The sequence below is a fragment of the Anas platyrhynchos genome, chromosome Z (assembly GCF_047663525.1).
Source record: "Anas platyrhynchos isolate ZD024472 breed Pekin duck chromosome Z, IASCAAS_PekinDuck_T2T, whole genome shotgun sequence".
Lineage (NCBI taxonomy): Eukaryota > Metazoa > Chordata > Aves > Anseriformes > Anatidae > Anas > Anas platyrhynchos.
Window position 1 is genome coordinate 63619059 of NC_092621.1, and position 27164 is coordinate 63646222.

General features: G+C 44.6%; 2 protein-coding genes across 29 annotated transcripts; one reads left to right on the forward strand and one right to left on the reverse strand.

The window, feature by feature from the left end:
* On the forward strand, positions 1 to 27164 carry LOC140000668 (kinesin-like protein KIF27). 27 transcript variants are annotated; one of them, XM_072031096.1, is made up of 18 exons: positions 1 to 151; positions 620 to 868; positions 1555 to 1939; positions 3813 to 4013; positions 4811 to 5724; positions 8218 to 8360; positions 10642 to 10848; positions 11523 to 11683; positions 12079 to 12212; positions 12781 to 12936; positions 13233 to 13370; positions 14046 to 14251; positions 15167 to 15280; positions 16315 to 16491; positions 17351 to 17545; positions 24724 to 25342; positions 25556 to 25652; positions 26780 to 27164. In XM_072031096.1, the coding sequence occupies exons 7-15, from the start codon at positions 10651 to 10653 to the stop codon at positions 17387 to 17389; spliced, it is 1323 nt and encodes a 440-aa protein (XP_071887197.1). In that variant the 5' UTR covers positions 1 to 151; positions 620 to 868; positions 1555 to 1939; positions 3813 to 4013; positions 4811 to 5724; positions 8218 to 8360; positions 10642 to 10650; the 3' UTR covers positions 17390 to 17545; positions 24724 to 25342; positions 25556 to 25652; positions 26780 to 27164. The 27 variants fall into 27 exon arrangements, with proteins under 27 accessions (XP_071887197.1, XP_071887194.1, XP_071887198.1 ...); XM_072031093.1 differs by having other exon boundaries at positions 24724 to 24844; positions 26299 to 27164; XM_072031097.1 differs by having other exon boundaries at positions 24724 to 24844.
* Positions 19392 to 23541, reverse strand: LOC140000667 (uncharacterized). 2 transcript variants are annotated; one of them, XM_072031078.1, is made up of 5 exons: positions 23094 to 23541; positions 22670 to 22798; positions 20468 to 22507; positions 20233 to 20302; positions 19392 to 19444 (listed from the first exon to the last, which is right to left on the reverse strand). In XM_072031078.1, the coding sequence occupies exons 1-5, from the start codon at positions 23166 to 23168 to the stop codon at positions 19407 to 19409; spliced, it is 2352 nt and encodes a 783-aa protein (XP_071887179.1). In that variant the 5' UTR covers positions 23169 to 23541; the 3' UTR covers positions 19392 to 19406. The 2 variants fall into 2 exon arrangements, with proteins under 2 accessions (XP_071887179.1, XP_071887178.1); XM_072031077.1 differs by lacking the exon at positions 19392 to 19444 and adding an exon at positions 19842 to 20052.

Below are 27164 nucleotides of genomic sequence, written 5' to 3' on the forward strand. Positions count from 1 at the left end.
CCGCGGGGGGCCGCTGTGCGCGGCGGGGCGGCGCCGCCGAAGGTTGCGGCCGTTGCCTCGCGAGGCGCTGTCACCAGCAGCGCGGGCGGCCCAGGCGCGGCCCGCCGGCCCCTCAGCCCGCCCGGAGGCTGCCTCCCGACGCCCGGAGCAGGTTTGGAGCGGGGAGCGACGGGGCCGGGGCCGGGGCTGGGGCTGGGGGGAGCCGCCCCACAGCGCCGCTGAGCCGGCATTTTGCTTGGTGTTTGTTTGGGGAAGTAGGAAATGGGATCTCTCCCCTCCTCCGCCCCTCCCCTGCCGCGACTGGTTTGGGTGTCATTTTGGGAGGGGCGGGGGGGGAGTCAGTAAGTCTGAAGTATCTGCTCGTGATTGCCGTGCCCCTTCTGAAATGAGCAGGATTTCAGGCTCTTGCTTGCGGTGTCAAGAGTTGGACTTGATGATCCTTAAGGGTCCCTTCCAACTCAGGATATTCTATGATTCTATGATTCTCTTCCTTGGCTTCCCGCTGCTCGGTTCTGTACAACAAGGCTTTTTGTCAGCTTCCCAAGTTTCTCGGCTCGGGATGGACAAGCCCTCAGTGCAAATGGGTGTGAGTGAAATGCCAGAACTCTTCTCTTTGCAGCCACGGAAGACTTGTGTTTCAATCTGGGTGCATTTGCATGCAGGCGGAATTGGATGTGCTTAGCTGGTGAGTTCTGCCAGTTGGGTAACGGAGCCAAAAGGCTGCGTGGGAGTTCAGCAAGGAGGAAGTTCAGCAAACTTTCCTTTGCATGGCAAAGCCTCCTTGACTGAGAATCAGCAAGAGAAGAGCAGAAGATGTGTTTGGGATCCGGCAGCATTTGATACCCATCGAGGCTTTGGAGTGTTTCTGGTAGGCATTTGTAAAGAAATCCTATTCGATGCTTCTTCTTGTGCTTCAGAATTAACAGATGGGGGGCAGTATAAGGAGCCACGGTTGCTGAAATATATAACTAATAAAAAATAGTTACCGATGGGCATAAACAGACGGATTAAAATCAGAGGAATGCTTGGTGTGTAGTAATCACAACTATTTAAAATCATACCCACCATGTAAGCAACACGACAGCTTTCTGTGCTTCTGAAATTCTAAATACTTGGCCCTTGTAAGCAGAAGATGGCTTTCAAGCACGTGTGTGTCTATAGGTATAAATTCAGGATAAAAAGGTTTTGTTTGAATAATTTCTGTTGCCTATGCATCGGTACTGTAGCAGTGAGAAAATAAGGTTCATTGTAAGTCTGTGCTTTATCAACAGTTCATTAACAAGATCTTACACTATTGTTGCTTCATCCGGCACTATAACATCCAATTTGGTCTGACCACTTTCAGACCAAAGGTTAAGTCTGCTAGCTTAGAAGGTAATACAAGCAAAATTAGTTTCTGCACTGGTTTAACAGTTGTTAACATATCTGCTTTTTTATCACAGTTCCTTTCCAGGGTGTAATGATGCTTGTGTATTCTTTGGGAAACTCTTCAACATTCTGTTTCATCAGGGAGTTAATTCTTTCTTCTTTAACTCAGAAAACATTTTTTCTTAGGTGCGGAAAACTGCAAATGAGGTGAACAGAGGAATTGTAACAGATCTTCCTGAATACTGAGTGGGGAGCACAGAGATGGAGGCCGGCATGGAGGAGATCCTGGTTAAAGTTGCAGTAAGGGTCAGACCTCTGCTTTCCAAGGAAGTACTTCATAACCACCAAGTATGCGTGAGATTAGTCCCAAATACACAACAAATAATCATTGGGAAAGACCATGTCTTCACTTTTGATGTTGTATTTGGCAAAAACTCAACCCAAGAAGAAGTTTATACAGTTTGCATGAAACCTCTTCTAGTGTCTTTGGCTGAGGGGTATAATGCTACAGTATTTGCATACGGACAGACAGGTTCTGGGAAGACTTACACCATTGGAGGTGGTCACATTGGTACGTTGTAAAAAGTCATTTTTTGTGTGTGTGTGAACAATGTAGTTCTGCAAATTAAGTCTTTAATACATAACAGATGATGCTTGAGAATTTTTAAGAGATAATGAAAAAATGTATAGCAAAAAAAGACATATATATTCCAAAGTTTATGTGATGGTTGTGTTCTAAACACAAATTCTGTGTCCATTAGGCTATGCCAAAAGTATGAGAGAAAAAAAAATAAAAAAGTGCTCTTTCCCATTCTCTATTCTAACAGGCAACTTACCCTACTTTCTGAAACACAGTGCTTTAGAAATTTTTGCTCCATTTATCCTACTTAGAGAGTATCTGCTTTAGGTAATTGTATGAAGCAAACTGACACTTGGACTTTTTTCAGAGACTGGCAAAGAGATTTCATAGATAAATTTAATGGAATAGAATCCTAGAATGGTTTGGGTTGGAAGGGATCTTAAAGATCACCCGGTTGCAACCCCCTGCCACGGGCAAAGATGTCACCCACTAGAGCAGGTTGCCCAGGGCCCCATCCAGCCTGGCCTTGAACACCCCCAGGGATGGGGCATCAACAGCTTCTTTGGGCAACCTGTGCCAGTGCCTTGCCACCCTCTGAGGAAAGAATTTCTTCTGACTATCTAATCCAAATCAACCCTCTTTTAGTTGGAAAGCCATTCCTCCTTGTCCTATCATTACAGCACCTGCCAAAGAGTCCCTCCAGAGTCCCTCCCCAGCTTTCCTGTAGGCCCCCTTTAGGCACTGGCAGGCTGCTGTAAGGTCTCCCCAGAGCCTTCTCTTCTCCAGGCTGCCCAGCTGCAACTCCCTCAGCCTGTCTTCGTAAGAGAGGTGCTCCATCTCTCTAAGCATCCCTGTGGCCCTCCTGGACTCTCTCGAATACTTCCACGTCCTTGTGCTGGGGGACTCAGAGCTCCAGGTGGGGTCTCACGAGAGCAGAGCAGAGGGGGACAATCACTTCCCTCCCCCTGCTGGCCATGCTGCTTTTGATGCAGCCCAGGATGTGGTTGGCTTTCTGGGCTGGAAGCACACATTGCTGGCTCAGGTGGAGATTCTCATCAACCAACACCGCCAGGTCCTTCTCCTCAAGGCTGCTCTCAATCTGTTTTCTGTCCAGACTGTAGTTGTGCTTGTAACTGTTCCAGCACAAGTGCAGAACTTTGCATATTGGCCTTGTTGAACTTTATGTGGAATTCAAATTTTGCTTTTTTCAAGGCAGATATCTGAAACTCTACTATTCGACTTACTTGGTATTTCCAAGTCAGTGTTCCTCAAACACCTGAGACTGGAAACTACTTTTTTTTCTGTATTGGTTCGCAGAAGAATTCTTCAGCTTCTGCATGTATCCGATTTTGCTTTCTGACTTTCTCTGGAATCCTGTATCAGCAGCTCTGGTTATCTTCCCTTCCATATGGAGAAGTCACAATTTGTTTGTCTGTTCTGCTGAAGAAGAGAGAAGAAGTGGAGTAGCAGGAATTAGAAGACTTTCTGGATTTTTCTTGGTCCTTGATTCTGAATTTGAAACCCTGAAAATGATGTATTCATTCTTTCTGCATAAAGGATTTGCAGTTTTATCATTAATTCATGAGCAAGTTCCAAATATTTTTTTCTTCTAGCGTGATTTTTTACTAATTTAATTTTCTTTTAGTCTCATACCCGCAGAAAGTAGTAAAGTTCTGTATCATTTCCATGCATTTCTGATCAACAGAAAAGCAAATCTTTACATGAAAACTTGGGAAAACTGAGCTCTTCCTATTCCTTATTATATTGAGTGATAAACCTCGCAGACTTCTCTTTAGTTTTAGTCTTTGTAATTTGTGTGACAGAATGACTGCAAGTGTCTGTGACATCTGTGTTTCTATTTTAGCATCAGTTTCAGAGGATGAAAAAGGCATAATCCCACGGGCTACTCAGGAGTTATTTCAGCATATTTCTGAAAACCATAACATCGATTTCCGTGTGAAAGTATCTTATAGAGAGGTTTACAAGGAAGAACTTTGAGATTTATTGGAGTTGGAGACCTCTGTGAAAGATTTACATATCCGAGAAGATGAAAAGGGAAATACAGGTAGGATTTCAGCTCTAGAACTTTGTGCATTTGATTTCTGTTGTGTGCACAAATTACTGTTTCCATCTCTTGAAAAGAGAGCTTATCGACGACTAATACTAGACGAAGTCACGTTTTCAAAATATCAATTCAGTTTAGCTGATCTGAAGCAGCCTTCATTTGAGATTCCTATGAACAATATCAATGTTCCTCCAGAAGCAGCATCAGGTGGTAAGGTAGTACTGTTACTGTTTCTGCAAATTCAGCATAGAAACACAATTGTGCATGATTATTCAGTTGAATGAATGCTTTAAGATTAAGCCTTTGCTTCTCACTTCAAAGTTATATTTGTTAAGCTACTTATGCTGTAAATATCTGCTTCCATTCCACTAAGAACTATGTTCTTAACATAGGCTGGGAGTCACTTTTACTACAAACTTTCAAAATTTCTTATTTTTTTTTTAACTGACAAAGTAAGCTTTGAGCTAGGTTTGCTCATACTTTTTTTCTAGATAGCACTAGGTTGCAAATTGCATAAGACGATGTGTAAACACCTAAGTCTGTGTATTCTGTTTACGATATTGTTTCAAATGCTGTGACAAAATACACCCATATATTCTATTTCTGCAGGTTTCAGATGTGCTGTACTTCGTGCTTTCCACCTACTGTTTTATTTTATTTGGCTGTGTGCTACGACCTTATAATAATGCAGGCTTGTATGCTTGTGTGATTTGTGTTTATAGATTGACTCTTCATAATTGCAGTAAACTTTTACTGAAAAGTTTAAAATTAATGTAATTATTCTGATTTTCTTTTAGTGTTTGAAGTGATTGTTGGTGCTAAGGAATTCCAAGTAGAATGTGCAGATGAAGTGATGAGCCTGTTGGAAAGTGGCAATGCAGCTCGTCACGCAGGCACAACACAAATGAACGAACACTCTAGTCGATCACATGCCATTTTTACTCTCAGTATTTGTCAGAAACAATCTGCAGAGTCTCAAAAAAAATAGGGATCCACAGGATTCATCTTGGAAATCAGTCCAGATGATTGCTTCAAAGTTCCGTTTTGTGGATTTGGCAGGATCAGAGAGGGTGACAAAGACTGGAAATACCGGTGAAGGATTCAAAGAATCAATTCAAATCAATAGTGGTTTGTTGGCCTTGGGAAATGTCATCAGTGCTCTTGGAGACCCAAAAAGGAAAAGCGTACATATTCCATCCAGGGATGCTAAAATCACTCGCCTTCTGAAAGACTCCCTAGGAGGGAATGCCAAGACTGTCATGATAACATGTATAAGTCCATCCTCATCAGACTTTGATGAATCTTTAAATCCGCTCAAATATGCAAACAGAGCCAAAAACATTAGAAATAAACCCGTTGTCAACTACAACCCTGATCAAGACCGGGTTGATGAAATGGAACTTGAAATCAGATTGCTCCGAGAAGCTTTGCAGAACCAACAAGTTGGTGATCAGTGTTGACATGACTTAAATCAAGAAAGAACCCGAATCAGTTTGCTAGAAGAACAGCTCACCCGGCTTCAAGTTCAGTGCTTCAGCTACAGAAACTGTTTGGACGAAGCCTTCCCATTCCTGGTTGATTTGAATGATGATGTTAGCTTAAAAAGCAGGAAGCTCTCACCGTGCAGCAAATTGACACTGGAACTGGCACCATGCAAGAGTCCCATCATATCACAATTCTTCAGCTGAGGAGAGAACTAAAGAAATGCCAGGTATTTCATTCTAAGTTGATTGTTTAGGTACCTATGAACAAATCAGGAAAGCTAATGTGTCTGTCTTGTAGCAGGAGGAGATAGAGTTCCAACAAGTTAGAATTTTATAAAATCAACCTATTTTCATTTTTCACACTGAATTCTGGTAAGCCTGTAGATTGTTACCTCGCAGTTGCATACACAACTTCTGGCTTTCCTTGGTTCTCATCATCCTAAATTACAGCTCTGTTATTTATTCTTCATTTTTTTTCTCTGGCTTATTGTAAAGCTCTGCTTCCCAGGTTCAAAACAGTGTAAGAGCTGGGTTTAAACTGAAAGCTACCCGGGTAAGCATGCCATCCACAGCTAGGAGGAGATGGTTAGGGAGATGCTAAAATAACAGGGCAATAAAGGCTCTTGAGCAGCTCTTAAGAGTTGTATTTACTTGAAAGATATAGGTTGTACAGAAAAGATAGAGTTGTACAGAAGTATCTGTCTTTAGAATGGTAAGACATAGTGTGTCTCTACTTTGCATTTGGCTCCTAAAGGTTTTCTGGAAGGCCAACTACATTTGGAAGTAACCTTCAATCACTATTGGATCACTTACCCAGAAAAACATCTGAAAAAAAATAACATTATAGTTTCTTTAATCTTTAGGCTCTTCTTTGAGATGAAAAATGAGGAGGGCCATCCTTATTTTTTTGTTTGAGAAGTGTATTAATATTAATATTATGATTGATGCTGAGATTTTACAGCCACATCTCACAGCACACCAAAGAAAGTAATTGGATTTAAATACCCACTTTGTAAGGTAGTGTTGGTTATGGGTCCATTATTTCCTTTGGGAGAAAGAAACTTGTCAAAACAAAATCAATAGATGAGAAACAGAAGTAAAGAAACAACTGGTGGAAAGCACTTTTGAAGGGAGCAGCTGATTCCCCAGAGGGCCATGCTGCCATAACCACAGGGACCTTGACAGCCTGGAAAGGTGGGCTGACAAGAACCTCATGAAGTTCAGCAAGGGCAAGTTCAGAGTCCTGCACCTGAAGAGGAACAACTGCAGGCACTCGTGCATGCCGGGGGCCACCCCGCTGGAAAGCAGCCCTGCAGAAAAGGAGCTGGGCGTCCTGGTGGCCACCAAGTTGAACATGAGTCAGCCATGTGCCCTTCCTCCTAAGAAGGCTAGTGGTTTTGTTGGCTGCACTAGGCAAAGTGTCACTAACAGGTCAACAGATGTGATCCTTCCGCTCAGTGAGGCCACAGCTGGAGTAGTGTGTCCAGTTGCAGTTGCAAACTGTGTTTTGTGGTGCGTTATACACAGCATAGGCAGCCAGTCAAAAGAGGTGATTCTCCCACCATATTTAGCATTGATGTGGCCTCACCTTGAGCATTGTGTGCTCAGGGGCTCCCCAGTTGAAAAAGGATGTGAAGATAATTGAAAGTGTACAGAGGAAGGCAACAAAGCTGGTAGAAGGGCTGGAAGGCAGGTCCTCTGAGGAGAGACTGAGAACACTTGTGTTGTCCAGTCTGAAGAATAGGAGGCCAAGAGGCGACCTCATGGCTCTCAGCAACTTGCTGAGGAGGGAAGGTGCTGGTCTCTGCTGCTGGTAACTGAGGGAAGAATGCATGGGAATGGCACAAAGCTGTGGGGGATGTCCAGTTCACGCCGGACATCAGGGAAAATTTCTGTACCATGAGGATGGTCAGACACTGGCAGCGGCTTCCTAGCGAGCTGTTTGGTGCCCCATGCCTGTCAGTATTCAGGAGGCATTTGGGCAGTGCCCGCAATAACATGCTGTAACTTTAGGTTAGTCCTGAAGTGGTCAGCCAGTTGGACTTGATGATCTTTGTAGGTCCTTTGCAACTTTTCTACTCCATTCCGCTTGATTCTGTTCAGTTCCGGGCTCCCCCATGCAAGAGATTCAGGGACATCCTGGAAAAAGTGCAGCAGAGGGCCACAAAGATGCTTAAGGGACTGGAGCACCTCTCCAATGAGGAAAGGCTGAGAGAGATGGGACTGTTCAGTTTGGAGAAGAGGAGGCTCAGTGGGGGATTTTAGCAATGTCTTACAAATACCTGAAGGGAAGGTGCAGTGAACGTGCAGCCAGGACAAAAGGCAGTGGGCATATACTGGAACACAAGAGCTTCTAGGCAAACATCTGGAAGCACTTGTGTACTGTGTGGTGGCTGTGGCTGTGCACTGGAACAAGTTGCCCAAAGAGGTGGAGTCATCCTCTGAGACCTGCAAAAGCCACCTGGACATGGTCCTGGGCAACCTGCTCAAGGTGGCCTTGCTTGAGCCAGGGGTTAAACCGGGTGACCTGCAGAGGTCCTTTCCAGCCTCAGCTGTTCTGTGATTCCATGGTGGGAGAATTTGCCATATATACGTCACAACTTTGCAGTTCCAATCACATCTTTGAACAACAAATAAATATCTGTATGTATTTAATTTTCCAACTTCAAGAATAACAATGCCTGCTTTTCCACTGGCTGAATTTTCCTTTTATTATCTAGCAGGCTCTAGCTATGGATGAAGAAGTATTCAGCCAGAAGGATCATGAGTTGAAGATATTGCAGAATCAGATAAAGACATTAATACAGGAAAATGAAGAGCAACTGGAATCTTTAAAAAGGCTGAAGAAACACATAGATTACAGGTATTTTTCCTCTGGCATATATTACATGTATCTATATCGAACCATCCGTCCACTCTAGGAATGTACTCATGATTTCAAGACAGATCCTTCAGAATTTTTTTGGATGTAAACACCTACCAGTCTTACAAGCACCTTGTTTGAATTCGAGCTGTATTCCCTAATGAGCTGAGATCATCTAGTGGGTGAATCACAATACTGTGATTCCTGAAGTTTGTGTATCAGCCTAACTGTGCCACAGCCTCCCTGTATGATATTAAGTGATTCATTCACCCTCTCTTTGCTTCCTGCCTTCCTCCAGATCTGTATTGTTGCTAAGTTGTTTCAGGACGATTCATGATTTAGGACTTGAAAGGCTTTTAAAGATTGTTTAGAATCTCAAAAAGACCATCAAGTTCCTACAGAATGCTTTAATTGAAAGGCTGTGTAGAAACATGCTTTGCTATGTCTTTATTCAGTGTGAGAGTAAAGTATTGTTGCCTTTTGACTTTTTAAGACAGAATTTCATCCTAGTATTCTGAGAGTTTACTATTACAAGAAGCTGAGTGACACAGTGGAAACACTGCTTGCCTCCTTCCCTCTCTAGATCTTGTATATGCTAATGAAATTGTAATGGGTAGTAAGTGAATAGCATTTCAAGATCCAGGAGACCATATATAGGATAGCTGATAGATCTGACTTTATAGGATGATAGATCTGACCTTTTTTAAAGGGAACAGCATAAACATGGCTAGTTAGTACGCTTCTCCTTATTCTCCTTTTTCTCCTTTTTCTCCTTTTTCCTCTTCTTTGCTGATGGCTTGGGGAGAGTCAATGAATGAAAGGTAAGTCTACTGGTCACCATCTTTTCCTTCCCTCTGTAACTTTTTTTCTGTTCTGTCATCTCTGGATAGGCTTTTTTTGTGTGTTTTCCTTTTTTAACCCATACTGCATATTGTCAGCTTATTAGACTGAAACAATCCATGCTTATAATACACATAGATGCTTATATAGGATTATGCTTCTAATTGTATCCTATGGAGGATACGAGGCAGATGTTATGAACAGAAACAGTTGTACTGTAGGCAAAAGATCGCAGCTCTCACCTTTACTTAAAAACAGACAAATCAGTATAATAATTAAATCAAATGCTTGTGTCAAATGGCTTAAAGTTGTATGCACAGGAAAGTGTCGTTTCAATGATACATGATAGAATTAGAACTGTAAAAGTAGCATGTAGATGTTTGTACACATGTATTTATGTAACAGGTTATGCACTATGGGGTTGTATGTACAAGGGCATAATGGACAGAGTCTTATAGGGATTAAAAAAAAAAAAGTTGCAAGGTGGAGTTACTACTTCCACAATCATAAAATGTATGGTATTCACATATATATTCTTTTTGCTATGACACAGAAATATTATGTATTGTATTCCAACAAAATGTCAATTTGTGGGGCATTGTCTATGTATGGGGAAAGGACTTGCAGTCTAAGAAGATGAGAAAAACAGAATAAATAAAAATATATGATTCAAAGTAGGAGAATGCATACTTCAGTTAACTATCTCTAGCTGTTATTCAAATTTCCTGTTGGTAGGCAAGATTTTCGATGTATTCTGAAAGGAACAGAGAAGACTGAAAATTGTATGGTCTTGGCCTTATGGATAAATCAGTTCAGTGAAGATATGTAATTTTGAACAATGCACAGAGATTGCTGTAGGAAAGGCAAGTAAGTTCTTCAAACTAGCATTACTGACAAATTTGAGGCTGGGTAGAAAAGAAAGTAACGGTTGATACAGGGGATCCTGGGGTCACGTACAATTTTATGAATGTTAATTAATAAAAATAATCTTTCAAGTTGGACCGCTCCAAGAGGAAGAGGAAGCCTACATGTATGTACATTTCATTCTTTAAACTCAGACCATGTGCTTCATTTGAACATTTTTCTTGAATTACCATTTTATTTATCCATGAACACACAAATAAGGCAAGCAAGGGCTGATAAATATGTCATCTACTTCTCGCTAGATGTCTAAATCTAGCTGACATAATTTATATAGGACAGGTCCTTTAGAGACAAAAATGTCTCAAAAAAATGATTGGAGTTTGGGGAGAGGTAAGATTCTACCTGTCATGGCAGAGAATTTTCAGTTTGTTGCAGAATTTGCCTGTGCACTGCAGAAGAATTTAGAGTTGGTGAATGATATACAAGAAGACTGACTGACCTTTATAATGAATTTAGAAAGGTATGATGCAAACCTGATGATCAGCAACTGTTTTTGTTTTTGTTTTTTTCATATGAGAATGAAAAAATGGTGGAACAGCAAATCCTTATTGATCAGCTAAAAGAAAAATTAGAGAAGTTGATGGTTGTGAAAACTTGGGACTTCTCAAGTGCTTGTGGAGATGGGCCTGCTGTTACGGCATCTGCAAGAAGGCCATACAGTGTCCCACTCCTAAAGAGTATGCTACACTCCCTTTACCCATCTTCAGGGACAGAGACAGGAAAGGTAAGGTCTAGCTAAGCATTACATTTTTTTTAACAGTTATCGTTCAATAATTCTATTTGGCGTGACAAATTATGGTGACCTATTGTCAGCTGCTGTTTAGCTTTGAAGCATTTTAGCATTGAAGACTGAAAAAGTACTTTCGAATGTCTTGCGACACATGCTATGTCCCAATTGTCCAAAATCTATGGGCTTCCATTTTGAATCCCAGAATGGCTGGAGTTTGAAGGGACCTTTAAAAATCATCTAGTCCAACTCTGCTATGGACAGAGACACCTTTCACTAGATCAGGTTGCTCAAAGCCCCATACAAATTGACTTAAAACACAGAATTTATCACAGTCATAAAGCTGTAGTCTTTAGTGATCTTTTTGTGCAATGCTTAACAGTTCAGATAGGAAGCATTCCCAAAATGAATGATTATTCTGTACTGATAAACTGAACATTTTGGGTAATAAGTTGGTAACAGTACCTTCTTTTGCACTTGGGACAAATGTTCTAAGCAGAACCTTCTCTTGCAAAACCTTCTGGTACACAGGTACTCAGAAATATTATTTAAACACCTGCAATTTTGCATACAAGGTCAGGTAGTGAAAGACTTTTCAACTGAAATACTATTGGAATATCTATAAAGAATTACTGAACTATTCCAAGTGTTTTCTGGGTGCTTTTTGGCAGGTGTATACCAGTCCCCCTGCTTTTTCCCTGGCTCGGATGATGGCAGGATTCCGTGCTCGTAGCCAGATGATACTGAGCTACATAGAAGATCAAGATGAAGTCCTTCACTGCCACCTCTCTGATCAGAGTGATGAAGAGAAAGAAAATACAGACAGTCAAAAGTAATTTAATTTTTTTTTTCTCATTACTTAATTAAGTAATTTTTTCTTTAATTTTTGTTACAGATAAATAGATAGCAAATATACTATTACTGCCTAATCCTACTGTAATGTGAGGCCATTTGTGATACTACTTAAAATAAATTTGCAGGACCAACTAGGCATATTATGAAACTAGTTTAAAAACCACATTTTTTTGATGCGATAAAGATTGCATGATCTTTGTTTTGGGGACATCATCCAACAAGATCAAGCAAGGGAAGAAGAAGGTGCAAATGCTTACATAAGCTTTCTCAGTTTGGCACTCTTCTTTTTAATATCATGTACTTTATAGAAAGTTAGAAGAAAAAAAAATCCCTTTGTGTTTAGAATGTATCATGTTTTCCATTCTTTCTTAGGCATTCAATAAACCAAAGATGGACACGAAAACAGGCTTCTCCGTGCTTTCCCTTTGAGCAAAGTGACATGAAATGTCAAGTTGACAAGTCCAGCTTATGTGACAAATCTGTGCCACAGACTGATACAGCCACAGGTAAAATGGAAGTCATGAGAGTAAATTGTGTTAGATATAATATTAGAATATGCAATAATGTCTTTATCACATATAATTATTTTTCTCATCAAAATGTCTTTATTTGCTACAAATACTTTTTTCATGATAGCTCAACATAAATTTATTTTTAAATTATTTTCCTTTTCCTTTTCTGAAATTGACATCAGTGACCTTAATGTTTAAGTACTACTTACTAGCGAGAAAGCACTTGACATACAAGTCTAGTACTAGTTCAAGAAAAGGAAACATGCTGTTGTTTCATCAGAGATGCACTGAAAATGCTTAAAAATATATATATTTTTCTCTCTCAGGTTAGCATTCATTAGCATTCTTGAAATGCTAATGAATGCTGTCATTTCCATATTCAGACGGCAGGGAAAAGACTCTTTGTAATACTCTCTCCTTTTGGCTCTTTCGCTTCATTTGTAAGAATTCTATACATACTATATTTCAGATCACTGTCTTTTGGCTAAAGAGTGTATTCCTTTTATTCCTTTTTTATTCCTTTTTTTTTTTTGGTCTCCACATTGCTTTGTTTTCTTTCAAGGTGAAGAAATCGACTGCCTCCAGAAAAGTCATGTTTTTAACATGCAGAAGTTAAAGAATTCAGAGTTGAGACTCACTGAGGCCAAGCAAAAAATGAGAGAACTTGCACTTCACATCAAAATGAAAGAAGAACTTATTAAGGAATTAGTAAGAACAGGTAAGTGACTGAAAAACTGAAATGAAGACATTCGGAAATAAGCAAGAAAAAAGACAGAAAACTTCTGAAGACCTGCATATCTTAGTTTTCGGGTAATTTTCTTCTGCGGGAATACTTCTGGTAACTTACAGTTTCCTAACTTCTATGAATTACTTGCTATGAGTGCATTGAAGGCTGCAAATTTTTATTGTGTCCTACTCAGCTGTGATCTGCAGATTTGTTTGTTAAATATTTTTTTGTGTTTTGTGGCTTATTGTGTTCATCCACCTATAGTGTAATTTTTCACGTATGCTTAGTGCAACTGATCTCTTCATGGACATGTGTTTGTCACCCAGTGTCTGGGATAGGAGAGAAGATACGACACTGTGCTGGGAATGCTTGCATTGCCATCATAGCAGTAGAGAAGCAGGAGTCAGAAGTGGATGAGGGAAAAGGTCAGTGTCCCTGTTAGCCTATATCATTACACACCTGTCCTGATATATATATGCTTGCCAGAAACTTATCATTATGATGACCCTACAGATCTGTGCTTACCTGTTTCAATCACACTCTTCTAGTGTGTACATATTCTCCTGAGGCAGTCTTTTGGCATTGAGAAACATTGTGCGCCCCCAGTAACAGTACTTACGGAATCCCAAACAGAGCAAATCAGATTGCCCGAACAGGGCAAATCAGTAGAAACACAATCGAGAGTTTTTTGCTGATTACCAAGTTGAAAGCTGAGAAATATGTAGCATATTCTTCTGGGGAAAAACAAACAAACAAACAAACAAAAGCAAAACAACAACAACAACAAAAAAACCATAATAATACAGGCAAGCTATTTTGTCAAGGACTGCAGTAGGCAGAAAATTTTCACTTGATGTGGCACTCAGGTGTTACTTTCTTTGGTGACATCAGACGATTTATGAAGAGTTCAGATTTAAGATTCCTTCGTTCATCTATATTTCAGTGTTATAAGGGAGCTGTTTGTTTAGGTTTGGAAAATGTCTCAGAAATTTTTGGTTTAATCAGGATGAAGTAAGTAACGATTCAATTACAGGTTTAAGTAATACATTGCAAATTATTATCTTGCTGTTTTAAAACTATTTGGATATGATGTCTTTAAGGTAAGGATGCAGAGTGTGTAAGCAGGCAATATTCTTTGAAGATAACTAAACCGGAGCAAGAATCCGAGCAGGCCAAAATGGAACTGGCCGAAACTGAAAAACAGCTTCAGGAGCTGGAGAATAAGGAGCTGAGAGAGCTTCCTGAGAAAGCCAAGCTACAAAAAGAGTTCCGAAAGAAGATGGATGCAGCTAAGCTGAAAGTGCAGGTATTTCCAATCTGACCATTAGGATTTGCAAATTCCTGTCTCAGCATCACCTTTGAAATCCGTACACTCTGCTTGTGAAACTCTCACCAGCTTCCCACAATTGAAGCTAGTTGGATTGAAGTAGCCAATGAGAACCTTCACACAGTTATACCCACTACTATTTAACAACTAAGTAGTTAGATAGTTCTGTCTTTGATGATTTTACGAAGGCTCAGAGACCTTAGAAATAATGTGTGATTGTTGGGGCAAAGTGTAGCAAGTCTTGCTCACTGTCCTAACTCAGTGAAATAGAGAATTAACCTGAGTCAGGTTTTAGTTTTAAGTTTTCCTGTTGTTAAGCTGAAATTTTCCATGAACATTCAGGCCTTACAGAAGAAGAAGCAAGACACTAAGAATCTGGCTTCTCTATCTAACCAAAGTGACAAACGAGCAATAGAACTTGAGCAGAACGTGGCTCAGATGAAGCATCAGCAGACCCTGCTAGAGAAAAGACTGCGTGAGGAGAGTGAAAAAAAGAAGCAACTAGAAGCAGAGCTTCAGCGGGACCAGCTACAAATTAAAGCAGGATTCTTTCTGTTTCCTTATGACAAAGAATAAGATCAACCAGTTTGACCTTTGTTTTCCCAAAGGCAATGTACTGTACTACCAGATTTTGTCCTTTGAAGTAATTGCTTACTTGACACTGAAGAAATTGTGTATAAGTATTTTCACAGAAATCTTCATTCTTCCTTTCTCTTCAGCTATGTTTTTAAATGTTATTATGTGATGTCTAGCCCTGAGTTGCAATTTTGCGTGCAATTTTGCATGTTCAATATTTCTGATTTCATGATTGTGTAGATTCTGTCATTAAATGTGTTTGAAAAACACACTGATAGAGGCAGAAAGAAAGTTTTGTTTGTTTGTTTTTGTTCATAGGAACTTCAGCTTAAGATGGAACAGCAACAGAAGATTCTTAAACTTAAAGACAGCGAGATTGCTGCATTTAAAAAGAAGAAAAATAACTCGGTGGGAACTTTACAGAAATCAGAGGTAGGTAATCTATTCCAAATCTGTGTGGACACTGAAAAGAAAGGTGTCTTTATTCACCCCGTGTCATCTTTGTAAAGCGTTTGGAAGAAGAGTATTCCGTCCTCCCTCCCCTGTTTTTTTTTTTTAAATTGTTATTTTTTTGTTGTAGCAAAACCTGAGACAAGTCAAGAAGCTCTTTAACTGGTTTTGAATGAACGAAAGGAGAGGGCTGTAATGTCTTTGTTTTTTCTATGACTTGTCAAAGGTAGTAATTCAGATAGCTGGAAATTCAACAAGTTTGGTTGTCTGGTAGGTTTGAAGGTGATTCTGATGAGCTCTGTTATAAATGTTGCACGGTTTGTTTGTTTGTTTCTTTTCCCATCTGACAAATATGACAGACGGCTATGGTTTTGGTTGTTCATGACAGTGTTAGAATAGTAGGTTTCCTGTGCAACAGTGCTATCTGCATGATTTCAGAACTAGACATTGGAACATGAGAGTTTCATGAGTTAACCAAAGTCTTTAGAGGTGAAAATAAATTTAAAAAATGAAATAAAAGCAACTTTTTAGCCATACCAGCAATATGCCCACTGATAAACCATTGCTTCAGAAGAGACTTAGAATAGACTCTGATAGCAGGATCAAAACTCCCATTTTTTCTTTCTTTCAGCATCACAGTTTCTCATCACAATGTGTTTTTCCACCAATCTTGGTCTTGGGCAAGAATCATGCAATGAGGATGGGCTAGCTGATTTCCTGTGGTACCTTTCCAACTTAGTTGTTGTCATTCTATATATGACATCTATTTATATAACTGTTTGTAGGAAAATAATACATTTCCTTAAAAGCATCTGATAAAATTGTTTGCATAAGATGTAGTAATATAACATTGCTGAGCCTCTCCTTAAGTCAGTCCTATTTCTGTAGTATCCTGAATCAGGATTCTGTTGAACAATTAATGTTAAGAATTGAAATGTTGATTTCTCACGTTTTATCAGTTACTCTAAAAGAGGAAAAACATAGTCATGCTCTCTGGATCTCTGTTTAAATTGTAGAAATTAGAAGAGCAAAAGAAATGGCTGGATGAAGAAATGGAAAGAATTCTTCAACAGCACCAACAGTTAGCGGAACTAGAAGAAGATTTAAAGAAAAGAGAAGCCATTGTAGCTAAAAAAGAAGCATTATTGCAAGAGAAAAGCCACGTAGAAATCAAGAAACTGAGATCTAGCCAGGTGATTTAAGAAAAATAAAAAAGAAAGCAAGCAAGAAAGCAAGCAAGAAAGCAAGCAAGAAAGAAAGAAAGAGAGAAAAAGAAAGAAAGAAAAAGAAAGAAAGAAAGAAAGAAAGAGAGAAACAAAGAAAGAAAGAAAGAAAGAAAGAAAGAAGGAAAGAAAGAAAGAAAGAAGGAAGGAAAGAAAGAAAGAAAGAAAGAAGGAAGGAAGGAAGGAAGGAAGGAAGGAAGGAAAGAAACTTAACACAATTGTAGAGCTGCCTGAAAAGACTATGGGAGGAGGGCAGACGGATAACAGAAGAGGTTTAAGCCATGCAACTTGTATTTGTAGCGCTGCCATTACATTATTGTGTGGCTTGATCAAATCAACATTTTAAACATGAATAATAGAATGTAATAACCTTTATTTACATGATATCCTCGAAATTCTAACAACAAAACAAAATCTGACTTCCAAAGTTCTGTTATTGCAGCACATTAAATAACGATATCTAAAAAATTGCTCAATGCCTGCAAACTAGAGAACGTGGCAGAGAAACATTCTGTATTATTTACTTTGGCTACTGAGAAACAGAAATTGAAATGTCATTGTCACCGTAATGACTAACTCATGTAAGATATGTAGAAAACTGCACATTGCTTTTCTTTGTTTTCTTTCATCTTTTGATTAAATAGTAAATTTTATGGTAGCTATCTACTTAGCCTAAATGGCGTCCCTTTACAAGAAGTAGACAGGTCTTCCACTTTAGGATGCGACAGTCTCATGTACATGTTTATGGGGAAGGAGTTTTATACTTACGGTTTCTTTCATTCTTCCTCTTATTTCTTTCTCTCTCTCTCTCTTTTTTTTTTTTTTTAAGGCTTTAAACAAAGATAGTATGAAATTGTCTACCGCTTAAGTATGCTGGACCAGGAATTGTGTGATAAAGGTATGCAGCTTCAGGACAGCACTACTGAAGATAAGACAGACATTCTGGAAAAAATTCAGGTTCTTCAGAAGGAAAGGGATCAGCTACTCAGAAGAAGAAATAATGTGGATGAGAAACTGAAAGAAGGTAACTGAAAAGTGTTGTCAGCTGAAGTAAGTAACTATCTCTGAGATACATCAAAGTTTTAGGCAATGTTTAGGCAATGACACCAGGAGGGGTCATCTTGAATTACCTTACGTAATCACCTTAGACTAATCACCTTATTACCTTAGTCTTTCCCCAAATGTTTTCGTGCTCAGTCTCAATTCCTCCTGCCTCATTTACACACATAGAGCAACTAAGATTGATTCAAGTGCATCCTTCCCCTTGGGAGGCAAATAAAAGGTCTAGTGCCTAAAACATTCTTCTTGATTTGTTCTAGTTGCTTGCACCAAACTGTAAGATGTTGTTGCAAATACTGGTTTCCTAAATGTGTTAGCTCTTCTCCTTTGTCCGGCATTTGGTAAGGCCTGCCATCCAATATCTCCAAAGGGGCTTAGTTTGACCAAGTTTACCTAAATTATGTTACTTTGGTGAAAAGCGCGTGTTTTCACCACAATGATATCACAACAACTCAGACTTTGGTGAAAAGAAGTTGCGATTTCTTTATGCGTCTCTCATGTACATGGGAAACCAGTCTTCATGACAAAAGTTTTGGAATCACAGAATCACACAGAATCACAGAATTTCTAGGTTGGAAGAGACCTCAAGATCATCGAGTCCAACCTCTAACCTAACACTAACAGTCCCCACTAAACCATATCCCTAAGCTCTACATCTAAACGTCTTTTGAAGACTTCCAGGGATGGTGACTCCACCACCTCCCTGGGCAGCCCGTTCCAGTGCCTCACAACCCTTTCAGTAAAGAAATTCTTCCTAACATCTAACCTAAAACTCCCCTGGCGTAACTTTAGCCCATTCCCCCTCGTCCTGTCACCAGGCACGTGGGAGAACAGGCCAACCCCCACCTCTCTACAGCCTCCTTTAATGTACTTATACAGAGCAATAAGGTCACCCCTGAGCCTCCTCTTCTCTAGGCTGAACAAGCCCAGCTCTTTCAGCCGCTCCTCATAGGACTTGCTCTCCAGGCCCCTCACCAGCTTCGTCGCCCTTCTTTGGACCCGCTCAAGCACCTCGATGTCCTTCTTGTAGCGAGGGGCCCAAAACTGAACACAGTACTCGAGGTGCGGCCTCACCAGAGCCGAGTACAGGGGGACGATCACCTCCCTAGCCCTGCTGGTCACAGTGTTTCTGATACAAGCCAGGATGCCGTTGGCCTTCTTGGCCACCTGAGCACACTGCTGGCTCATATTCAGCCGACTGTCCACCATCACTCCCAGGTCCTTCTCTGCCTGGCAGCTCTCCAACCATTCCTCTCCCAGCCTGTAGTTCTGCTTGGGGTTATTGCGCCCCAGGTGCAGGACCCGGCACTTGGCCTTGTTGAACTTCATACAGTTGACCTCAGCCCATCGGTGCAGCCTATCCAGATCCTCCTGCAGAGCCTTCCTACCCTCGAGCAGATCGACACACGCACCTAGCTTGGTGTCATCTGCAAACTTACTGAGGGTGCACTCAATGCCATCATCCAGATCATTGATGAAGATGTTAAAGAGGACCGGCCCCAGCACCGAGCCCTGGGGGACGCCACTAGTGACTGGCCTCCAACTGGACTTGGCTCCATTCACCACAACTCTTTGGGCCCGGCTATCCAGCCAGTTTCTAACCCAACGAAGCGTGCGCCAGTCCAAGCCAAGAGCAGCCAGTTTCTTGAGGAGAATGCTGTGGGAGACGGTGTCAAAAGCCTTGCTGAAGTCAAGGTAGACCACATCCACAGCCTTTCCCTCATCCACCCAGCGCGTCACTTTGTCGTAGAAGGAGATCAGGTTCGTCAAGCAGGACCTGCCTTCCATAAACCCATGCTGGCTGGGCCCGATCGCCTGCTTGCCCTTCAAGTGCCGCATGATGACTCCCAAGAGGATCGCTGCCCTGGAATCCATTATTATTGTTATTATTATTGTAATTATTAAATAATTATTAAATGATGATTATTTATTAATTATGTTATTAATTAATATTAATATTAATAATAATAATAACAAAAACATCATCATCATTATAAAACATGTGGATGTGGCCTGGAGGAAGCTGCGGCCCATGGAGAGCCCCCACAGGAGCAGGCCCTGGGCTGAAGCTGCAGCCCATAGAGAGGAGCCCACGCAAGAGTACTGCATGGTAGTACTGCTGCACAAACCTGTGCACCCTCTAGGCACTAGCAGCATGGAGATGGGGACACCCTGCCCCAGGGTCTGACCGCAGCAGCTGCACACGCAGCCCACAGACACCCATGCACGCAGAACAGAACAGAAGAGACAGCCCTCATCTATGAAATAGTCCTGAACAATTTTATTCAGAAGCCCCGTCCTCGGGACCGAAGCTGCCATCTGTGGGGAGCTCCCTGGTACTGTCAGCCTCACGTTGCTCTAGGTCTTCTGTGATGCAGCTGAAGCAGTAACTCCTGCGGAGAGCCCGAAGTGCTCTCCTGAAGAGGGGGGGCAATTGCGAGCGAGCCACAGCGTGCGGGAGGGCAGCGGTGCCTGTGGGGGTCAGAAAGCTGTACGTGAGGGGCTGGGATGGAACTGGGCATGGTCCTGCCTGCCCCCGCCACCAAGGCTTTCCCTTGGGGAGGGGACAGTTGGACATGGAGGGACCCTGTGCGTGGAGTGCTGCCAGCCTCCGTGCCGTGGGCTGGGATGGCTCCATACTTTAGGACATACCTGGCCCTTCCTCTGGCACCGATTGGAAGTGTGAGGAACACTGTGCACTGCTTCTATGCTCGGAGGAAACCTGCATGGGGAGAGAAAACCACAGCCCTGTGGGCCACTGTTTGGCCATGCTCCGGGCCCCGATGCCCCCGATGCCAGATGGATAAGGGATGAGGGGCCTCGAGGCCCACCGACAGGGGTCTGTGGCTTCCATGACTGTGGGACGAGGAAGGTATACCTTGCTTACCTCTTGCAGAAGGCCCCCAGCCAGGGGAGAAGGTGCTGCTTCTTCTTCCTCACATGCTGATGGGGTGAGAGGTGCTGTCCTGGCCTCCAACACAGGGTGCGCAGCCAGGGGAGAGGCTGAAGCTTTTCCCTCTTTGGGCATGCAGGCAGGGGGGAGCTCCTCGGGCCCAGGAACTGCGGCCATAGGAGCAGCTGAAGGCCTGGCATCTGCCTCACCAGATGGGGCAGGAGACGTGCCGGGCAGGACGTCGTCTGCTTCTGCCACAGCTTCTATCCTGGGGCTCTCTTCCCACTCTTCCTGAATGTCCTGCAGAATGGTCTTACTCGTTGTGGAGCAAAAGTAGGGAAGGCGCTGGCCCGCAGTCCTCACTGCCACCTCCTGCCTGCCCGATGCACTGGCTGCAGTGCTGTCAGCTGTGTCACCGTCGTCTGCTGCCCAGATCCTTCGCAACCTCGGAACCTTCACGCTGCTCGGCCAGGACTCGTTCCACCGGGACAACTGGCAGCCTTCCCTCTCCCCGCTCGGAATGATCTGCATTGCTGGCCGAAAGGAGGAGCACCCATAGATATCCCAGTTGATCTTGACCCGGTCTTTCAATGTCGGCGGTCTTTTCTGGCTGCTTGTGGAAGGGCCGGGCACAGCAGCAGCCAGGGGAGAGGCTGAAGCTTTTCCCTCTTTGGGCATGCAGGCCGGGGGGAGCTCCTCGGGCCCAGGAACTGCGGCCATAGGAGCAGCTGAAGGCCTGGCATCTGCCTCACCAGATGGGGCAGGAGACGTGCTGGGCAGGACGTCGTCTGCTTCTGCCACAGCTTCTATCCTGGGGCTCTCTTCCCACTCTTCCTGAATGTCCTGCAGAATGGTCTTACTCGTTGTGGAGCAAAAGTAGGGAAGGCGCTGGCCCGCAGTCCTCACTGCCACCTCCTGCCTGCCCGATGCACTGGCTGCAGTGCTGTCAGCTGTGTCACCGTCGTCTGCTGCCCAGATCCTTCGCAACCTCGGAACCTTCACGCTGCTCGGCCAGGACTCGTTCCACCGGGACAACTGGCAGCCTTCCCTCTCCCCGCTCGGAATGATCTGCATTGCTGGCCGAAAGGAGGAGCACCCATAGATATCCCAGTTGATCTTGACCCGGTCTTTCAATGTCGGCGGTCTTTTCTGGCTGCTTGTGGAAGGGCCGGGCATAGCAGCAGCCAGGGGAGAAGGCGATTTAGCATCTCTGGGTGCTGATGCACCCATAGGATTCTTGTCCCCCTCACTGGCAGGACCTGCAACCTGCGCAGAATCTGCTGGCTCAGCATTGGTTGGCCCTGACATGGCAAGAGATGCGCTCTGTGCGGGGCTGACTGCCTCTCTGGCAGAATCTCTGCCAGTGCTGTGGGGTGAGCCAGGCCCCTGCTGGTGGGCTGCGTCTGGGTCCCAGTGAAGGTTCCAGGTGGCTTCCTTCTGCTGCCTCCCTCCTGGCTTGGAGATCCCAGCAGCAGCTCTTGTGTCCTCTCGAGCATGGCCATCTTTTCGTCTCCGTGTTGCTGGCATCTTTTCAGTCTTGGTGGCCGGCACCTGGGCTGTCCTTGCAGGTGTTGCCACACTGCTGGGAGGGGCGTAGTGCCTTTGTACCCTCAGCTGCACCCTGCGTCTTTGGCTCCTGGCTGCAGCATGGCTTGGGGTTGGCCTGTTGTCTTGCTGGGGTCTGGCCTGCAGAGGCGCCAGAATGGATGCGGGGGCTTGCAGGGCTGTCCCCCGGCTCTCGGCAGTTGCTGCCATTTGCTCTTTTCTCACATGTCCTTGAGGACGTGGGACGACCTCGGGGAGTCTGACAGCCTTGGTGCTCGTGATGCAGTCTCTGCATGGCACAGAAGAGGTGGAGCCTGCTACTGACAGACTGGGCAGCCGGGGGATAGTTGAAGCTCCCACTGAATGCCGATGTGTAGTTCTCAGTGTCGCTGCCTGCCTTGGCAGAGGCGGCAAGGCTGGTAGAGGATCTCTCCGTTCACCGGTGGCACTGCTGCCGGGCAGTGCCTGCCTCAGCTTCAGGCTGTCTGTCTGCAAGGGAAGCCAAGGAGAAAGGTGATGTTACCGTAGTCCTTTCCCACCTGCCCACCTCCAGCACCTGCCCACCTGCCCCCTCCAGCACGTGCCGCCTCCTTGTCAGCAGCTCCCAGGGCTTGGGAAGGCATCTGGCCCCATCTCACTTGGGCTCCCTACCTGTGTGCTCTTCTTCCTAGAGGCCTGTGACTTCTGTGGACAGTGGAGCTGTGGCAGCCTCACCCCGTGGATGGACAAGGATGGAGTCTGGCTGCACAGCGGTCCTGCCTGTGGCGGTTTGGGTTGCACCTGTGGGGAGAAGGAGGTGTGGGATGGTGGTGGCTGCGCTGCCACCAGCATCCCTTGTGGTGCCTGGACACCCAGCCCCACCTCAGTGCCACATCCTTCGGACAGAGTGCTGCCCGACCCACGCGAGTCACAGCCATCCCAGGCCTCAGCTCTGCCCCAGAGAAACCCCTGGGGCACGAGAACCTGGGCCTGGACCGCAGACACTCAGGGCCAGGCCTCGCGCCCCGGTACCATGCTCCGCCACCTGGCACTCTCTCTCCTGTGTCTGCCCTCTCCCTCCCTCCCTGTCCCGCACCTGGTGGTGCTTCTTCATGCTCGGCAGCCCTTTGTTGGGCTGGGAGCAGGCCTTCGCCTCTTGCTCCTTCGGCATCCCTTTGTCCTCTCACAGAGACAAAGAAACAGGCACCCAGGGCAGCTGCTGCCTCCTGACGGCGCTGCACTCCTGGGAGTGAGCACCACGGGGGCTCGGGCCATATAAGTCACACCGTCACCATGGGGACGCTTGCCGTGTCACAATGGTCTTGTGGCCTGACGCCGCCCCACGTCACAAAGCCTGAGTGCTTGCTGTGGAGCCTCCTTGTTCCCGGCAGCCTCCCGTCAAGACACCAGCTCACAGCAAGGTGGGGGTCAGGAGACACCTCTGGGCTGCTCTAGTCCAGGCCCGCTCTGTCATCGTGGCAGCCCTCTGCCGGACATTTCTCCAGAGGCGCTGTCATCATCCCGCACAGGCTCACTCTTGCCTGCAGTGGGGCTGTTGGAAGTGCCTGGAACTACACTGTGCCTGGCACGGGGCAGCCCTTCTTGTGTTAGATCTTTTCCTTTGTCCGGCATTTGGTAAGGCCTGCCATCCAATATCTCCAAAGGGGCTTAGTTTGACCAAGTTTGCTCCTGGGGGATGGATGGAGCCCGTGGTAGGGAGCCGTGTGCGAGCAGTGCTTGAGGAGCTGCTGCCTTTGGCAGCCCCTGCAGGCTCAGTTCGGGAGTCCCGTGTGAGGGATGAAGTTCTGTGTTTTTTGTTTTGTTTTGTTTTGTTTTTGTGAAGAAAGCGGGTGTTGAAGAAGGAAATGCAGAGTTGCCTTTGTTTGTCACTCGATGGTCTTGAGGTCTCTTCCAACGTAGACATTCTGTGATTCTGTGAAGTCACAAACGCCAAGGCGGCACACTGGCTGGCTCTGCAGCACAGATGCCAGGAGTGCCGCTTGGCATGGCGGCGGCGGCGCGGTGCCCCAGCCCCAGGCCCGTCCCAGCCCCAGCGCACGTCGCCCTCCGCTCCCCCATGGAGCCCCCCGCCGCCTCAGCAGCCCCGCGGCGGACGCCCCATGGCGGAGCCGCCCCCGAGGAGAAGGAGCCCGCAGCCCTCTGCCCGCACCGCACCGCACCAAGCGCCGCGCAACGGCTGCCACCGCCGCGGGGGCTCCTGGTGTGAGCGCCAAGCGGTGGCAAGGGGGGGCTGCGCTTCCTGCGTCGAGCTGCTGGACACCGGCTTGCCTGGGCAATTGCCCATGTTGCTGAGGAGGCAACAGAGCCAAAGCCCTTGGGGCTGAAGATCCAGCACGGCTGGGGAGGCTTTGGCGTTTCTGCACAATGCTGCTCAATCCTGCTTGGGAGCCCAGCCTCAGGTGCGGAATGAAGCCAAGCAAGCTCGAGGGAAACTGTGTGCTGGTAACTGGTCAGTTCTTGCTTTCTTTTTCATTCCTCACGCCTAAGAAAACCTAACTCTTTCAAGCACTTGTTGGATGGACTTGATTCTGGGTGTGCTCCTTAAGCTTGTTTGGCAGCTGTTGAACCCCGCTACACTTGCAGGAGACCTATGCTCGAGTTGATGCTTGCTGTGATCAAGCGCTGTTCTTTTGCTCTTCTTTGCTTTGGGGATGGCGGGTGAGGTTGCAAAGAGTTTTCAGGAGGATTCCTCTTTTCCTTTGCAGAATGCCAGACTGCGTATTAGAGCTGATCTTCATCTCTGCTCGGAAAAGCTTCACGGGCCAAAAGAGAATGGAGATGAGGAAGGCAATGGAGAATGATGAGGACTATTTGCAGTCAGCACCCGTAAGCTTTGTGAAAGAATCAGGTGCATTTCTGTAGTGGTAGAAAGCGTAGCTGGAAAGACTTCCTAAGGACGTCAAGTCCAATTCCTTGTTCTCAGTTAGAGCAATCCCGTAGTTTAGACTCCTGATAAGGTATTTGTCTGTAGGCAGCTGCCAACTTGTCCAGCTAATCCAATTCAGCCTGGAAAACAAGCAAGCAAGCAAGCAAGCAAAAAGCACAGAAACCTGCAGTTTATGGAGTGCAACTGTCTCCTTTCCAATCGCATGGGTTTCACCAAGTTTGGGGTGACTCCAGGGCTGGCTTGCCAGGGAGACTTTCTTGAATTGCTGGCAGATCAGCCAGAAGGGCAATACAAGGCCCTGGCTAAACACAATCTGTAGGCTGCTTCTAGATCAACAGTTTCCTTGGTTACTCCACAACCTCCACAATCTCCACTTGCTTCGAAGCTCTGAAGATTGCAAGTCCACTTTGTGTTTTTCAGCCCCTCTGTGTCAAACGGTAAGAGTTTTCCCTGGCTGTTAAAACAGAAAGGACAACAGCCCCTCCTCTGGGTCTTCAGAAGGCTCCTAAGATCCCCCAGACTGGCTAAGTAGCGACGCTCTAGTATAGCTGCATCTAGATGCAGTAGAGCTAGATGGTGGGAGAGATGGTATGCTAGATGGTGCTCTAGCATGGACGTGACACGCTTTGACAGCATCTTTTCTCTGACAGCAACTTCTGCCTTGGCTCTTCCCATCAAGCCAGAGCAGTTTCTTGGCCTGCGCAACCTGCAGACTGACCTCTCGTGTGTATCCGTGCTGGACTGAGGGTAATGTTTGGAACACACACTGATGCTGTATTCACTAGAACTTTGAGAAGAGAGAGCAAGAAGCTAACCTGCAGACGAGTTTCTTAGGTTTCTGTAGAGAGAGGGAGATATACATGCATACATATTTACTTCTGTCTTTACTTCTTTCAAGATAGCTTTTGTTCTCCAAAATGAATCCTCTGACTGTTACTAATGTATGGGACACACCTTGACACTCTAATGGCATAGAAATACTTTTCAGCTCATCCTTGCTATTGTTTCTGGATTGAAAAAATAATTGTGAATATGATTACCTGCTTGGAATCTTTTTTTTTTTTTTAATATATACCTATTCTATTATGAAATCCTATAGGAAGGAGTGAACTCAAGAGGAAAAAAAAAAAAAAGAAAACAATTTTAATTCCACTTCTAAATTAGATATCTAATCCTGATAGATTCACTCCCTTCCAAACAGAGCTCAACAAATGAAACAGTAAAAAATGCACATAATATTTCTTCTATGCCAAGATTTCATGGCACAATAGTTCTTTGCCTAACCCTGCAATAGCCCCATAGGCATTGCAATTGCTTACTTGTTCTTCTTCTTTGCTTGTGTTTAGTGTTTGCTTTTCTAATGTTACAACATTGGATTGATTTCCCTCCTTAGGTATCAAGAGAAGAAGGCATTTGCTTCAGAGGACAGTACTTTGATGCTTTCCAGGGCTAATGGCCAAAGTTCTCCAAGCACTTTTTTTTTTTTTCTTTTTTTTCTTTTTCCCCATCAGTGATTTATACATTTGTCAATCTTTCCATCTTCATTTACAACTCCGAATTTAGGTTTTAGGTGAACAAGAACCCTGAAACCAGCTGAAGCCATATCAGACATGAAGCCATATCAGACATAGTAAGGACATGTGTCTGTGAGGAAGTAATTCCGAGTGATTCTCTGGTGTCCTTTGGACAGCTTTCCTCTGGTCCTCTGCACTAGGCATCCCCAAGGGATATTTCAAAGCTCTCGGCATGATCTGTCATTCTCTCTTCCACTGGAGTTTCCATTAGAAAAGCGTGACTATTCCTTGCCCATGTGGAAAAGAAGTCCTCCTTGAGTTGTTTCTAACCAAAACCTCTTTCTTGTGTTCTATGGACAGAAACCACTTGGCTAGACAAACTCAATCCTTGCAAATGGAAGGAGTGGAAGTACTTCAGCAGCGTGCTTCGGCTTCTAAGCAGAACTGTAATGTAGGTGGGGACAGAGCAAGAGGACATGGCCAAGCCAGGGTGGACTTGAAAGTGCCGTGTCCGAGCCACAGCAAGAAATCCGTGATTGCCACTTGGAGACGGCTGCTCACCTAGTAGCACAGCAGCTGGAACGCTTCTGGATCCTGCTGATGGATTGCCACGAATCAGGCAGTGACACAAGCTACGAGAACGACGGAAGTGACTGGAAGTGATGCTTCTCCCTGTTCTCCATTGCAATTTGTGAAAGAAAGGAGAAGAGAGGAGAAGAAGAAAGGAGAAGACGGGAGGGAAGGG

Coding starts and splice junctions, on each gene's coding strand:
- LOC140000668 (XM_072031084.1), top strand. CDS start 10,651: ATGGTGGAACAGCAAATCCTTATTGATCAGCTAAAAGAAAAATTAGAG. Junction 12,937..13,232: donor TAAGGAATTAGTAAGAACAG/GTAAGTGACTGA, acceptor ACGTATGCTTAG/TGCAACTGATCTCTTCATGG. Junction 13,371..14,045: donor AGAAGTGGATGAGGGAAAAG/GTCAGTGTCCCT, acceptor GATGTCTTTAAG/GTAAGGATGCAGAGTGTGTA.
- LOC140000667 (XM_072031077.1), bottom strand. CDS start 23,168: ATGCCGAAGGAGCAAGAGGCGAAGGCCTGCTCCCAGCCCAACAAAGGG. Junction 22,508..22,669: donor CTAGGAAGAAGAGCACACAG/GTAGGGAGCCCA, acceptor CTTCCCTTGCAG/ACAGACAGCCTGAAGCTGAG. Junction 20,303..20,467: donor CTGGGGGCCTTCTGCAAGAG/GTAAGCAAGGTA, acceptor CTCCCCATGCAG/GTTTCCTCCGAGCATAGAAG.